The sequence below is a fragment of the Bos grunniens genome, chromosome 11, assembly GCF_055505025.1.
Source record: "Bos grunniens cultivar Pamir isolate PY7600 chromosome 11, Bosgru_T2T1.0, whole genome shotgun sequence".
In the NCBI taxonomy this organism is placed as follows: Eukaryota; Metazoa; Chordata; class Mammalia; order Artiodactyla; family Bovidae; genus Bos; species Bos grunniens.
The window spans coordinates 1,882,874-1,895,010 of record NC_141175.1 but is presented as its reverse complement, the minus strand read 5'-3'; the positions used below and the strand labels follow the sequence as shown (position 1 = coordinate 1,895,010).

At 65.1% G+C, this 12,137-nt stretch overlaps 2 protein-coding genes across 2 annotated transcripts; both read left to right on the top strand.

The window, feature by feature from the left end:
- Window positions 1–2,051: 2,051 nt before the first annotated feature.
- On the top strand, window positions 2,052–5,053 carry LOC147362255 (epididymal-specific lipocalin-8-like). Its single transcript, XM_086324179.1, has 7 exons — window positions 2,052–2,135; window positions 3,260–3,390; window positions 3,767–3,837; window positions 4,126–4,230; window positions 4,307–4,396; window positions 4,506–4,531; window positions 4,795–5,053. Exons 1-7 carry the CDS (start codon window positions 2,052–2,054, stop codon window positions 4,813–4,815), a joined length of 528 nt encoding a protein of 175 aa, XP_086180305.1. The 3' UTR covers window positions 4,816–5,053.
- Window positions 5,054–6,302: 1,249 nt separating this feature from the next.
- LOC147362254 (epididymal-specific lipocalin-5-like) lies at window positions 6,303–8,896 on the top strand. The gene is made up of 5 exons (XM_086324181.1): window positions 6,303–6,443; window positions 6,658–6,791; window positions 7,064–7,143; window positions 7,618–7,722; window positions 7,898–8,896. The coding sequence occupies exons 1-5, from the start codon at window positions 6,348–6,350 to the stop codon at window positions 8,077–8,079; spliced, it is 597 nt and encodes a 198-aa protein (XP_086180307.1). The 5' UTR covers window positions 6,303–6,347; the 3' UTR covers window positions 8,080–8,896.
- Window positions 8,897–12,137: the final 3,241 nt, after the last annotated feature.

Sequence of the window (12,137 nt, the reverse complement as noted above, 5' to 3'; positions counted from 1 at the left end):
CCAGGGCTGAGGACGGGCACTCTGGCTCAGAGGGAGGAGGCACCAGCCAAGGGTGGCCCCCCGTAAGGTCTGCACCCACAAGCAGCATCTGGGTCCCCCAGCCCGGCTCCTGTGGGCTCATGGCCCCTGTGGGGATGCCGAGGTGCCCTGGGCAGCCCGGCCTCGCGGCTGGGCCTCCATTAGGGGCAGAACCCACAGAGGCAGAGCAGCTGCAGGGGAGCTTCGGGGTGCAGCTTTTCGGTGTTTCCTTCCTGCTGTTGCTGTGACCTTGACCTTGGGCTCGTTGGTGAGCCTCCTTGAAGCTTGGGAACGGGTCACGGTCGTGGCCAGAGCACCCTGAGCCCCTCCCTGTGGCCCAGCCTGAGTGCCCCTGGATGGACCCTCGGGCCCGAGCGGAGAGCCTGCTGGGTGCCTTGTCTGCTCACAAGGAAACCGAGGCACAGAAAGGTCAGCAACTTGCACAGCCAGTGGCCCGGCTGGGGTCCTGCGGCCGGGCTCTGGGGCCTGAGCTCCCTGCTGAGCCTCGATGAGCTGGGGGGGCCGGAGCGCCCCACGCCCGGGGCCCCCTGTGGCTCCTGCCCCGACACCACGCCCCGTGGAGCTCACAGCATCCGGCTCTGCCCGATGCGCACACTTCAAAGGGCTGGCTGGGCCTGCGGCAGGGCAGGAAGGCACTGGACACCCTGCTTCACTGCTCGCGGGCATCCTGTAGCCCTGGCAGGGTGGAGCAGGAAGCTGTTAGCTCTGAGCGCGCCCATCCTTGCCTCGGGCTGATCACCCCAAGACAGGGGGTGGCCCTGGGCTTCCTGTCCTCTCTCCTCTGCCCGCTCAAGCCCCTGGGGGACTGGCTCGTGAGCGCAGCTCCGGGCTCAGCCCGGACCCGGGTCAGCCTCCTCGGGCATCCCGCCTCACTCCTTCCCTTTGGACGGGCCCCCTGGGTCTTGGGGCTGACTGGTCCTTGTGTGACCCACAGCTTTGCTGCAGAGTCAAGGTGGCAGTCCCCCTGCCTCGGGTGAGCGGCCTCCCCTTTAGCTGGCCAGGCCTGTGTGAGCCTTTGTGGCTTTGGAGGTGGGGAGGCCACCCTGCATTGGCCAGAGGCCAGGGCTGAGACCTGGGTCACGGCTGCCTTGGTTCCTGGGACCCTCCTGGGCACCTGGCCCCTGCCGTGCTCGCCGTCCTGACGGGTGGGGAGACTGAGGAAGGCGGCTCCCTCGGGCGATGCGGCTGGAGGCCCTGGTGCCCAGGTAGCCTGGCTCTGCCTTCACCCTGACCTGCTCACCATCTGGTCCTGGGCTTGGGGGCCTGGGCACGGTGGGAAGGGGTGGACACCGGCAGCCCACAGCTCGTGGAGCGTAAGCAGGACAGGGGTCCCCGAGGCTGGCCCTGCCTGGCCGTGCAGGGTGGGTGTCAGGGCAGGTGTCAGGGCCGGAAGGGTCCCACCTGGTGGAGAAGCTGCTCGCACAGGAAGCAGGTGGGTTGCCGGCCGCTGCCTGGTGTCCGTGGAGGGGCAGGGGCCCAGGCAACCCCAACGCTGCCTCCCGCGGAGCGTCTGTCTCTCTTCCGCGGCCCCCTCTGCAGGCAGCGACCTCTCCCACCCACGCCTCGCAGCCAGAAGCGGTCCTCGCCTGCCTCTGTGGCCCAGGCCTGTGGAGCGCTCACCCACTTTTCCCGAGACCCATCAGAAAGGGCTTGAAGACCGCTGGGAGCCCTGGGAGGGGAGTCTGGCCGTGTGTGCAGGCCTGGGCTTGGCGAATCCGTCCTGGCAGCCCCTCCCCGGGGGGAGACGTGGTCCTGGCGGCCCTGCTTGGGAGTGGGGGTGTCTGTCCTGCTCTCAGGCCCCCAGGCAGGCCCTAGACCGGGAGGGGGGTGGCACGGGCGGCTCTGGTCCAGGTCACCCTGCCCCAGGGCTGTGGGCGTCCTGGGGCCCGGATGCACACCCCTGAGTGGCTGGAGGCCAAGTTCACTGCGGTCCTCTTGGGGGGTTGCACCCCCGCCCACCCTCCATCCTGCTATAACCCTGCCCAGGGCTCAGGGCACGGAGCAGATGCTCAATGGGGGCCGGGCTGCTGAGCGCCCTCCTGGGCCTCATGCTGGCCCAGGTGCAGATGACCCCGCAGGGCCTGGACCTGCAGAAGGTGCTGGTCTTCCTCGGGGCGGCAGGCCTGGGCCGGGAGGGCCCTGAGGGGCCAGCTCCTCCAGCTCTCCTCTCCCACGGCTGAGCTGGGGCAGGCGCGCGGGGGCCCCAGGACCCCCCAGGTGTGAGCTCAGCCCGGCCTGGGGTCCCTGCTCCTGGCCGGCGGGGATACGGCGAGTACCCAGGGCCGATGGGGGCGGCCCCCTCCCCCGGGGCCTCCTCTGGGTGACCGTGTCCTCAGCCTGGCTGGCCGCTCCCCTGAGGGGGTCTCCAGGGTGTGGGGCTCGGGGTGGCCATCTCCTGCTCCCAGGTTGGCAGGCTTCCTGCTCTGATCTCTGACCCCGCAGGCAGTGGGAGCAGAGGTGGAGGCCTTCCCAGGGCAGGGACCTTGGCGGGGGCATTTGGTCTCCATCTGGAGGCTTCTTTGTCTGAGCTCCTTCTTTGTCCGGCCTGGGCCGGCAGGCTCAGAAACAGCCGGTGTTGGACACAGGTTTGCTTCTCTTGCAAAAAATGATCCATTTTTAAAAGCTTCAGAGGGTGGAGAAGGAAATAGCAACCCACTCCAGTATTCTTGCCTGGAAAAGTCCATGGACAGAGGAGCCTGGCAGGCTGCAGTCCATGGGGTTACATGACTGAGCAAGTGTGCATGAGGGTGGAGGGTGATGGGTTGGTAGCAATAAACTGGTAGAACTAAAAAAAATTAAAAATAACAGCTTCAGAGGGAAGGTCCGGGCCCCAGGGGTGGTTTCCGAGGCGGCCGCTCGGTCCTCCAGCGTGGCCATGCAGAGCCGGGCCTCCCCCACGGGGCAGGGCTGCTGGCCAGCGCCCCCGGGGGGCCTTCACGTCCAGCCGGCCGGCTCCCTGTGCCATCTCTCGGGCTCTGACCACCGCTGCCTCTGCTCAGGGGAAGGCACCGCAAGGCCGGGTCTCCTCGGAGAAGGGCGCCAGCCCTGCGGCAGCCGCAGACAGGCCCATGTGGGGACCCCGCGGAAGGCCCGTCACCTGCTGCTTCCCTGACCCTTCAGAGCCCGCCGACTCCCTGTCTGGGAGGTCTAGGGAGAGGGGTCTGCCTCCCGGGGTCTGGTTCTGCTGCCCGAATGGGCTTGGCTCCGGTCCTTTCTCTAGATGGTAGGATTCTGGTGGGAAGCTGGTGTGGCCTCCAGAGAAAACTTGGCACTGAAGACCCCAAGGAGACTGGAGGCCTTGTTCCTGACCTTGAGTGGGGAGATTCTGACCGTGACAGTTGCCTACAACAAGTAAGCGGCCGGCCCCTGGGAGCGTGGGGGTCAGGCGTGTGTGTCGGGGGGCTGCAGCTGTGGGCGTGGGGCGTGGACCCCACTGTCCCTTGGGTGCACCAGTCCTCCCGGGGTCCTCCTCGATCGTCCCCTGAGACCGGACCCCAGGCCCCAAAGCTGCGTCCTCTCCTGGATGAAGCAGGGCATCTTAATGAGGCCCCACGGGTTTGGGAGGACGGGAGGAGAACTTGCCAGTGGGTGGCTCTCGGAAGGGTACGGCCCCCCTGCCCAGGCGTTCCTGGGGACAGCACGCCTGCCCCCTTGCCAGGAGTGGGCCCCGGGAAGGCACTCAGGCGGGCATTTCCTTAGTGACCACTCTGTTGACCACGCCTTTCAGCTCAGGAAGTTGTCAGACTGAAGAAATAGTGAGCTCAGAAATGAATGTTTTGGGGAAATTTGTGTTTCCTGGTAAGAGCTGCTTCCTCGGGCCCCACCCGCCAGCTCCTCTTAGCCTGGCTGCTCTTCATGCTGTTCCCTGCGCTCCTCCTCACGCCCCAGGCTCCTGTGCTCCCCACAGTGGACCGGTCATCTTGCCAGGGCTGCTCTAGTCCCCCCGAGAGGGTCCCGGCATCCCGAGAGGGTCCTGGCTAGGTGGGGGAGAATGGAGTCAGGCTCTGGCGACCCTGACTGCCCAGGCCGACCCACCCCGAGGGGTGCCCGTCCACCCAGGCCTGGCCCTCCCGCTTGTCCACGCAGGCCGCCGGGAGATCCACGTGGTGGACACGGACTATGAGCAGTACGCCATCCTCCGCGTGTCCCTCCAGTGGCAGAACCATGAGTTTTACGTGTTCAAGTATTTCAGTAAGCTGCCCCAGGGTGGGGGCTGGACCGCCGCGGCCCCCGGGGACCCCTGGCTCAGGCCCCCATGCCCCCACAGCTCGGAGCCTGGGCGGCGAGTGTGAGCCCGGGTTCCTGAAGTTCCGGGAGCTGACCACGGACATGGGGCTGTATCTGGTGGGCCGGCACGGTGAGCTCCAGGCCTCGGGGTGGGCTCTGGGCAAGGGGGCCCCAACAGCGGGGGGCGGGGGCTGGGCATGCATTCCACATGCAGCCCCTCACGCTCCCCTGTCCCACAGGGAGGTGCGCCATGCTCCTGAAGGAGGTGAGTCTTCGCCTCCGGCTGAGTCCCGGGCTGATGGGAGTCCCAGCTCACTCTAGATCCCAGGGCCCCCAGGGTGCTGACACCAGGCTGCCCGGAGGGGACCCTGGAGGCTGGGGCGGGCAGGGTGGGGGCAGGGCAGGGGAGGCTGGCCTTGTCCGGGTTTCCATCTGCTGGGGGGCACAGGCCCTGTGGACCCTTTCTCGGGCTCCCGGCTCCCCAACTATGCTAACCCTTCAGCTGCATGGCCTCCTCTGTCTCAACAGCTCCAAGAGACGGGACTGTGACCCCACTTTGCAGGTAGAGAAGCTGAGGCCCAGGCCACTGAGCTAGGACAGCCACTCCTGGCTGGGGCCCTCGGGTTCTGACGGCGCCCCGAGGCCTTGCCCTTCTCTGTCGCAGGATCTGACCTAGGGGAGCCCCGCCCCCACGGGGATGCTTGGAGCCCCGCCCACCCGGCCTCCCTGGGCCGCCAGCCTTGGGGCCACCTGCAGCTGCTCAGCCTGAATAAACTCTAAGGCCGAACCCACGGTCCCGTCTTTCCTGGGGGGCCAGGGGTGGTGGGCGGGGCTGGTGGGGTCAACAAACGGTCAGCAGCTGCCCTGGAGCCTCTGCCGTGAGCCGCAGGCTGAGCTGAGACCGTGAGGGCGCGCGCTGTCTGCGGGCCCCGCACTCTGCTCCCCGGGGAGCGGGGACCCCCGTGTCCCTTTGGCACTCCCTGGGCGTCGCCCCCCTGCCCTCGTCCTCCCCGCACTCTGCTCCCCGGGGAGCTGGGACCCCCGTGTCCCTTTGGCACTCCCCGGGCGTCGCCCCCCTGCCCTCGTCCTCTGCCTCCTTTCCCCTGTTGTCTCTGCTGCTCCCCAGCCCTCCGGCCTGGCTGCTGTTGGCCACCATCGGGCACACGGCTGACACTTGGAGGTGGGGTGCAGTCAAGGGCCGTGAGAGCAGCTGGGGTGACGGGGTGGCTGCCCACCTGTCAGGGGGACCTGGACAGGTGCCCTCCACCCCTGCTGGTGAAGCTCTTCACCCGTGAGGTGGAGAGACGCTGTCCCTCCTCGGGGAACAGTTCCACGGGACGGAGAGACACTGTCCCCGCCACGGAGAACGGTTCCGTGGGTGAACGGCCAGGGGAGCCACCTCGGGGGCTGCTGATCGGCCTGCAGGGCTGGCGGGATCGGCTCGTCCCGGCTCATGCCTCGCTGCCCACGGCCGGTGGGCTACAGAGTCAGCGTCGCCCGGGTGCCCGTGTCCTTGGTCCCGCCCCATTGACCCGGGCCCCTGCCTACGCAGCTGGCGGGCCCTCAAGGGCACGCACCCACGTCCGGAGGTCGCCTGGTGCTCCCAGGCGGGCCAGGTGCCAGGGCCTCGGGCTGCCCTGGGTGCTGCTGAGGGCTCCTGCTGGAGCCTTGTGGGCAGCGGTTGGGTCCTGGTGCCGTGAGGGGCCCCGACCGCCATCCGCTCCCCGCACACATGTCCCGAAGTGCAGGACATGCCGCCTCTTGTCCTGCCCCCTCACCATGGAGCCCCATGCTGCCCTCCGGCCTCTCGCGGGTGGTCTGGGGGCTCTGGGCACTGTCCCTCCAGGGGCCTGGGGCCCAGCCTGCAGGGCAGCCGACTGGCTGGCCAAGCAGCTGGGGCAACATCAAGGTCTGGGGGCGGAGGCCCCTCAGGCCTGGCCCAGCTGATGGGCAGGCGGTCTGCTTAATGAAGCCAGCCTGTGCCTTTGCCGACACCCACGGGGAGGGTATAAGCCCAGACTGGGCCCAAGGAGCATGTCCTGTGGCTTTGGGGAGCTGGCCCCAGTCCCTGCTGGCCAGACATGAGGGGCAACTTGCTTGCAGCCCTGCTGGGGCTGCTCGTGGTGCTGGCGGCTGGCAAGGAGGACTTGGGCCTCCAGAACTTCAGCTTGACCCAGGTGGCTGCGTCAGGTGCCCACCATGGTGAACGGCTGAGCCGGCCGGAGGGGGCCTGGAGGCCCCTGGGGACACGCTCCCTCTAGAGCCCCTGCCAGCTCCAGGCGTGTGGGGCCCGGGAATTCCACAGACCACTGTCCTGGGCTGGGGGAGGCCCTGATACCAGCGGCAGGCCCCCCTCCAAGGCAGTCCCCCTCCAGCTTGCTGTCCCCCCAGTTTTCAGGTATGTGGTACGAGATTGCCTTGGCCTCCAACCTGGAGCACCAGAGCTCGTCCCCACAGCGGAAGGTGGGGGCCGTGATAGTGGAACAGGACGGGCCCCACCTCAGCCTGACCTCCGTGTCTGACCAGTGAGTGGCGCTGGCCTTCCCGGTGTCACGCGGCCCCCCTGGCGGGATGAGGATGGGGTGGGGGGAGGAGGGTGCCAGGGCCCCCAGGGCAGGGTGGAGGCACAGGGCTTCCGTCCTCTGAGTGGCTTCCTGAGGTGGCTGGTGCCTGGACGTGGAGCTGGGCAGGGGCCTGCTGGTCGGGGGCTACCTGGTGGTCTCAGAGCTGCCCCTTGTCCAGAGCAAGGCGCGGTGGTGGTGGGCGAGGGTGGGCTGAAAGCGTCTGCCCTCTCCAGCATGAACCTGTGCATGAAGGAGAAGAACCAGGCCGTGAAGGGGGACGCCCCCGGGAAGTTCAAGATCCCTTTAGAGTCTGGTGAGGAATGCGGCCCGCGGTCGCCCCTTCCTCACTCCCTGCCCCGACGCCCTGCTCAGCCTGGAGTCCCCAGCCCCGCTCTCCGTGCGCCGGGAGCCGGTGGGGATGCTTTGTCCCACTGCACGTGGCCCTTGCTCAGCCATCCTGGCCCTGAGGGTCTTCCCGTCGGGACATGTTCGCCCAGAGCCCTCGGCCTGAGCTCAGTGCTCAGCCCACACGGAAGCTGCCCAGCCCCCGGCCTGGGCCGCCCGCGCCTCCTCTCTGCAGCCTCTGATGAGCCTGATCAGGTGGCCTTTGTCCTGGCCAGTGGGGCTCTCTGCCCACCCTCTTCAGAAGCTCCCCGGGGAGTCCAGAAGGCTTGCTGTAGCCCCACATGTGTGCAGCACGTGTGTGTGTACTTTCCGAGGTGGGGGTATGGCCCGTGGGAGGCGCCCCCCCCACAGCCTGGGAGTCCTTTGTTTGGTTTATCCCAAGGAGGCAAAGAGGTCATCGTGGTGGCCACAGACTACAAGACCTACGCCATCATGAACATCATCCTGAACAGAGGCGGGAAGCCCAGCAGCGTGCTGAAGCTCTACAGTGAGCCCACGACCTGCCGCTCCAGCCTGGGAGAGCCCGGCCCCTCGGGGAGGGGGCAGGAGAAGCCTAGGGGGCAGACGGGTGGGGGCCTGGGGTGGGCGGGGCGGAGCAGGGACTGGCTGGGCAGGGAGGGCGTCCCTGGGGGCCCCAGCCAGCCGCGCCCCCTTCCTCGCAGGCCGGACCTTGGAGCACAATGAGAAGGCCACAGAAAAGTTCGTGGAGAAGGCCGTGGAGCAGGGGCTGTCGGTCTCGAACGTGCAGCTGCTCACCAAGGACTGTGAGTGTCGGGCTAGGGGCCGGGGGCCTCCTTCCTGGGAACTGTCTCCCCACTTCCCCACCGTCTCATCTCCACAGTGACCTGTGTGAACCTGCTGTCCTAGGTGGTGAGTCTCCTTCCCCACCCCGAGGCTGGGGCTGGGTCCCCAGACCTCCCCATCACAGCTGGAAGAGGAGTCTGGGGTTCTAGGGATCGGGGGGCTGACTCCGGGGCGGGTGGAGCCGGGGCTTCCCGAGAGTCAGGGCCGACCTGGGCATCTCCTGTCCTGAGCCAGCCCCTCCTGTGGCTGCAAAGCCTGGGCTGAGAGGGGGCCGGGCGCCTGTCCCTCACGCAGCCCCGCACGCTGTCCCGGCCCACGGGAGATGTCCCAGGCTCCTGAAGGAGGCGAGTCTCCGCCCTGGCTGAGTCCCAGCCTGACAGGAGTCCGCGCTCACTCTAGCTCCTGGGGCCTCCAGGATGCTGACGCCAGGAGGGATCCCTGGCGGTGGGGGCAGGCTGGCCTCGTCCGGGTTTCCACCCAGCAGGGTCCTGCCTGGGGGTCACAGGCCCTGTGGACCCCGTCTCGGGCTCCCGGGTCCCCCACTGTGCTAACCCTTCAGCTGCACGGTCCCCTCTGTCTCAACAGCTCCAAGAGATGGTACTGTGACCCCATTGTACAGGTAGAGAAACTGAGGCCCAGGCCACTCAGCTAGGACACCCACTCCTGGCTGGGGCCCTCGGATGAGGGCGGCATCCTGAGGCCCTGCCCTTCCATGTCGCAGGATCTGACCTAGGGGAGCCCCTACCCCGCACTGGCGTGCTTGCAGCCCTGCCCACCCGGCCTCCCTGGGCCACCCAGCCTCCCTGGGCCACCAGCCCTGGGGGGCCACCTGCAGCTGCTCAGCCCGAATAAACTCTTCAGCTGAACCATGGTCCCATCTTTCCAGGGAGCCAGGGGTGGCGGGCGAGCTGGTGGGTGTGTGTCCGGTCCCGTCTTTCCAGGGGGCCGAGGGGTGGCGGGCGGGCTGGTGGGGTGTGTGTCCCGTGACTGCCTCCACATCGCACGCAGCAGACCTGACTCTCAGGAGGTCTGGGTTCACCATGACCATGGGGGCCGCCCACCCCTGGGTGGGCTCCTCCCGCTGTGGCCGACACGGCTACGGGCAGGCCGGCTCCCGCTGTTCCCCGTCCCTTCTGCCGGCCTGTGCTGCTCAGTGCCTGCGGGCCGGGCTGCCCCGGGCCCTTCTGGTCTGTCCTCTGGTCCCCGAGAGCCCGCGGCAGCCCCGGGCCGGCCCGAGCCGAGCTCCTCCCAAGTGGAAGGTAACCACGGCTGCCGCCTGTCTATCTTCGCCTGGCTCCCTGCTGCCCTGAGCTCAAATCCGTGGGCGTTGGGTCCAAGGCCCTCAGGCCACAGTTGCCCCAACGCCGGCCCCCCGCTGGCTCCATCCCCTATCAGCCCGGTCCTCCTCAGCGCCTGGGGGCACCCCCACCATGACCACACCCTCCTTCTATCGGCTGGGGCAGGGCAGAGAATGTGGGTGGGCGTCTGCCCCCTGCCCGCGTGCAGAGCAGGGTCACGGGGCTTCTGAGCACAGCTGAGGGGCCGGTGGGGCCCATCCGTCCAGAGAAGAGAGACCCTGCTGACCCCAGCGGGCCACCAGAAAGCCTCCAGGAGTAAGGACCACCCTCGAGGGGAGGGCCTGCCTGAGACGACGGGTCCGAAAGACGAGCAGGGGGACGTTTGGAGGCTGCACTCCGACACCTGCGAGGTTCCCCCAGACCTGTCTGGCCAGAGCTCAGGGGAGCAGGGCCGTCTGCCTCAGCTGCACCTCCCGATAGAAGGTTCTAGGACGTCTGTTTGGGCTGCTGTAACACAAAACCCGCTGAATGTGGTACAGCAGCAACAGGGGTCTCTTCTCTGGAGGCTGGAAGTCTGAGGTCAGGGTGCTAAGAGCCTGGTGTCTGGCGAGGGCCCCCATATGGCTTGTGGACGGCAGCTTTCCCATCGCACCCTCTTCTCTGCACGTGTGGGGACAGGTTTCTGGTGTCCTTCCCTCTTCTAAGGGGCCCAGCCCTACTGGGTTGGGGTTCCACCCTTACAACCCCACTTCACTTTCACCCCCTGGAAGGCCCCAAAGGCACTGGACAAATACATCATGTCCAGCATGAGGGCTTCAGCACGGGAAGCGGGGCGGGGACAATTCAGAGGCCCGTGACGGAGACCAGGCCCCCACCGCGTGTCTGCAGCGCTATCCAGCGCAAAAGTTACTGCACGGACAGAGAAACAGGAAAATGCAATCTATGGTCGAAAACAAGGAGTCAATAAAAACCGGGGCTTCCCTGGTGGCTCGGACAGTAAGGAGCCTGCTGCAACACAGCAGACCCAGGCTCAGTCCCTGGGTCGGGAAGACCTCCTGGAGAAGAGAATGACAACCCACTCCAGGATTCTTGCCTGGAGAATCCATGGGTAGAGGAGCCTGGCTGGCTATAGTCCATGGGGTCGCAAAGAGTCGGACACGACTGAGCGACTAACACACGTACAACTGAAAGTGATGCTGAGAAGAGCCAGGGTTGGGTTTGGGAGAGGAAGGTCTGAAGCCGGCTTCACACCCTGAGCTTTCCCTCTGTTCCCGCGTGGGTGCTGTTTCCACTGCCCGTCAGTCTAGTCCTTTCTCATAGCCTCTCTTTATCGATCGATTGCGTTGCTTATCAACCTGTCCATTTCTCAGCTTACCTGTAAATTATCACCTATTATATCTATCACAGACATTTCTTTCTGGGTGTGTGCATGCTCAGTTGCTTAGTCGTGTCTGACTCTTTGTGACCCCGTGGACTGTAGCCCGCCAGGCTCCTCTGTCCATGGGGATGCTCTAGGCAAGAATACTGGAGTGGATCGCCATGCTCTCCTCCGGGGGATCTTCCCAACCCAGGGATCGGAGCCCTCGTCTCCTGCATTGACAGGCAGATTCTTTACTGCTGAGCCAGAGAGGAAGCCCCTCTTTCTTTCTAATAGGGTAAATTCAGGCAAACTGAATTCTGTAAACACATCTGGTTGAAGACTTTGAAGTTATTTTCTTAGAAGCCAGCAAAGCACTTTCTGTCGATGAAACATTTTTTTATCCTTTTGTCCCAAAGGTTATTTTTCCCGCCCTTTGTCTTTTCTTACTTCATGCATTTATAGTCTCTCCATTTTTTCTTATTTATGTTAGTTAATTTATTATTTTTTAAAAATAATACTAATGATTCTGTTAATAATCCTGTAAATTAATGGAAAAATTCTGTTCATCTTCTCAAGGATGAAGACTTTTTTTTTTTCAGTTTTCGGGCTCCCAGGCGCGGGGTCCACGCCGCCCCGAGGACCGATCCAGGGGTTGGGCACACTGAGCAAACCCGAGGGTGGGCTGGGTGGCCCTCCGCCCACACGGCGGCGGCCCGCGCTTGCCTTTGCCGGGGTTGCGCACTGGCTCCTTCCTTCTGTGACCAAAACCTGCGTGTGGAGCATGCCCAGTCCTGCTGGCCACCCCCCTGGGGGAGGACTTTGATCCATTCGTTACATCCGCTGTTCTCTGGTCCCTATTTGTTATTTCCTTCTCCGTGAGGTCCTGTGGTTTATATTGTTGTCCTATTTTTATTTTTATTTTTAATTTTATTTTTTCGCTCAGTCTTGTCCAACTCTTCACGACCCCACGGACTATACAGTCCATGGAGTTCTCCAGGCCAGAATACAGGAGTAGGTGGCCTTTCCCTGCTCCAGGGGATATTCCCCACCCAGGGATCGAACCCAGGTCTCCCACATTGCAGGTGGATTCTTCACCAGCTGAGCCACCAGGGAAGCCCCTCTTGTCCTTTTTAGAAACATTTCTTTATCTGTGTGTCTGGCTGCCGGCCCCCTGCGTGGGGCTCTTCCTCGCGGCGTGGGGGCTGCCTCGCTCTGCAGCGCGTTAGCTGTGGCCGTGGCTTGATTGCTCCACTGTCCGTGCGTTCAGTCGCTCAGTCGTGTCCAACTCTTCATGACCCCATGGACTGCATCCCGCCAGGCTCCTCTGTCCCTGGGATTCTCCAGGCAAGGATACTGGAGTGGGTTGCCCTGCCCTCCTCCAGGGGATCTTCCCAACCCAGGGATCAAACCCGTGTTTCTGGCATCTCCTGCATTGGCAGG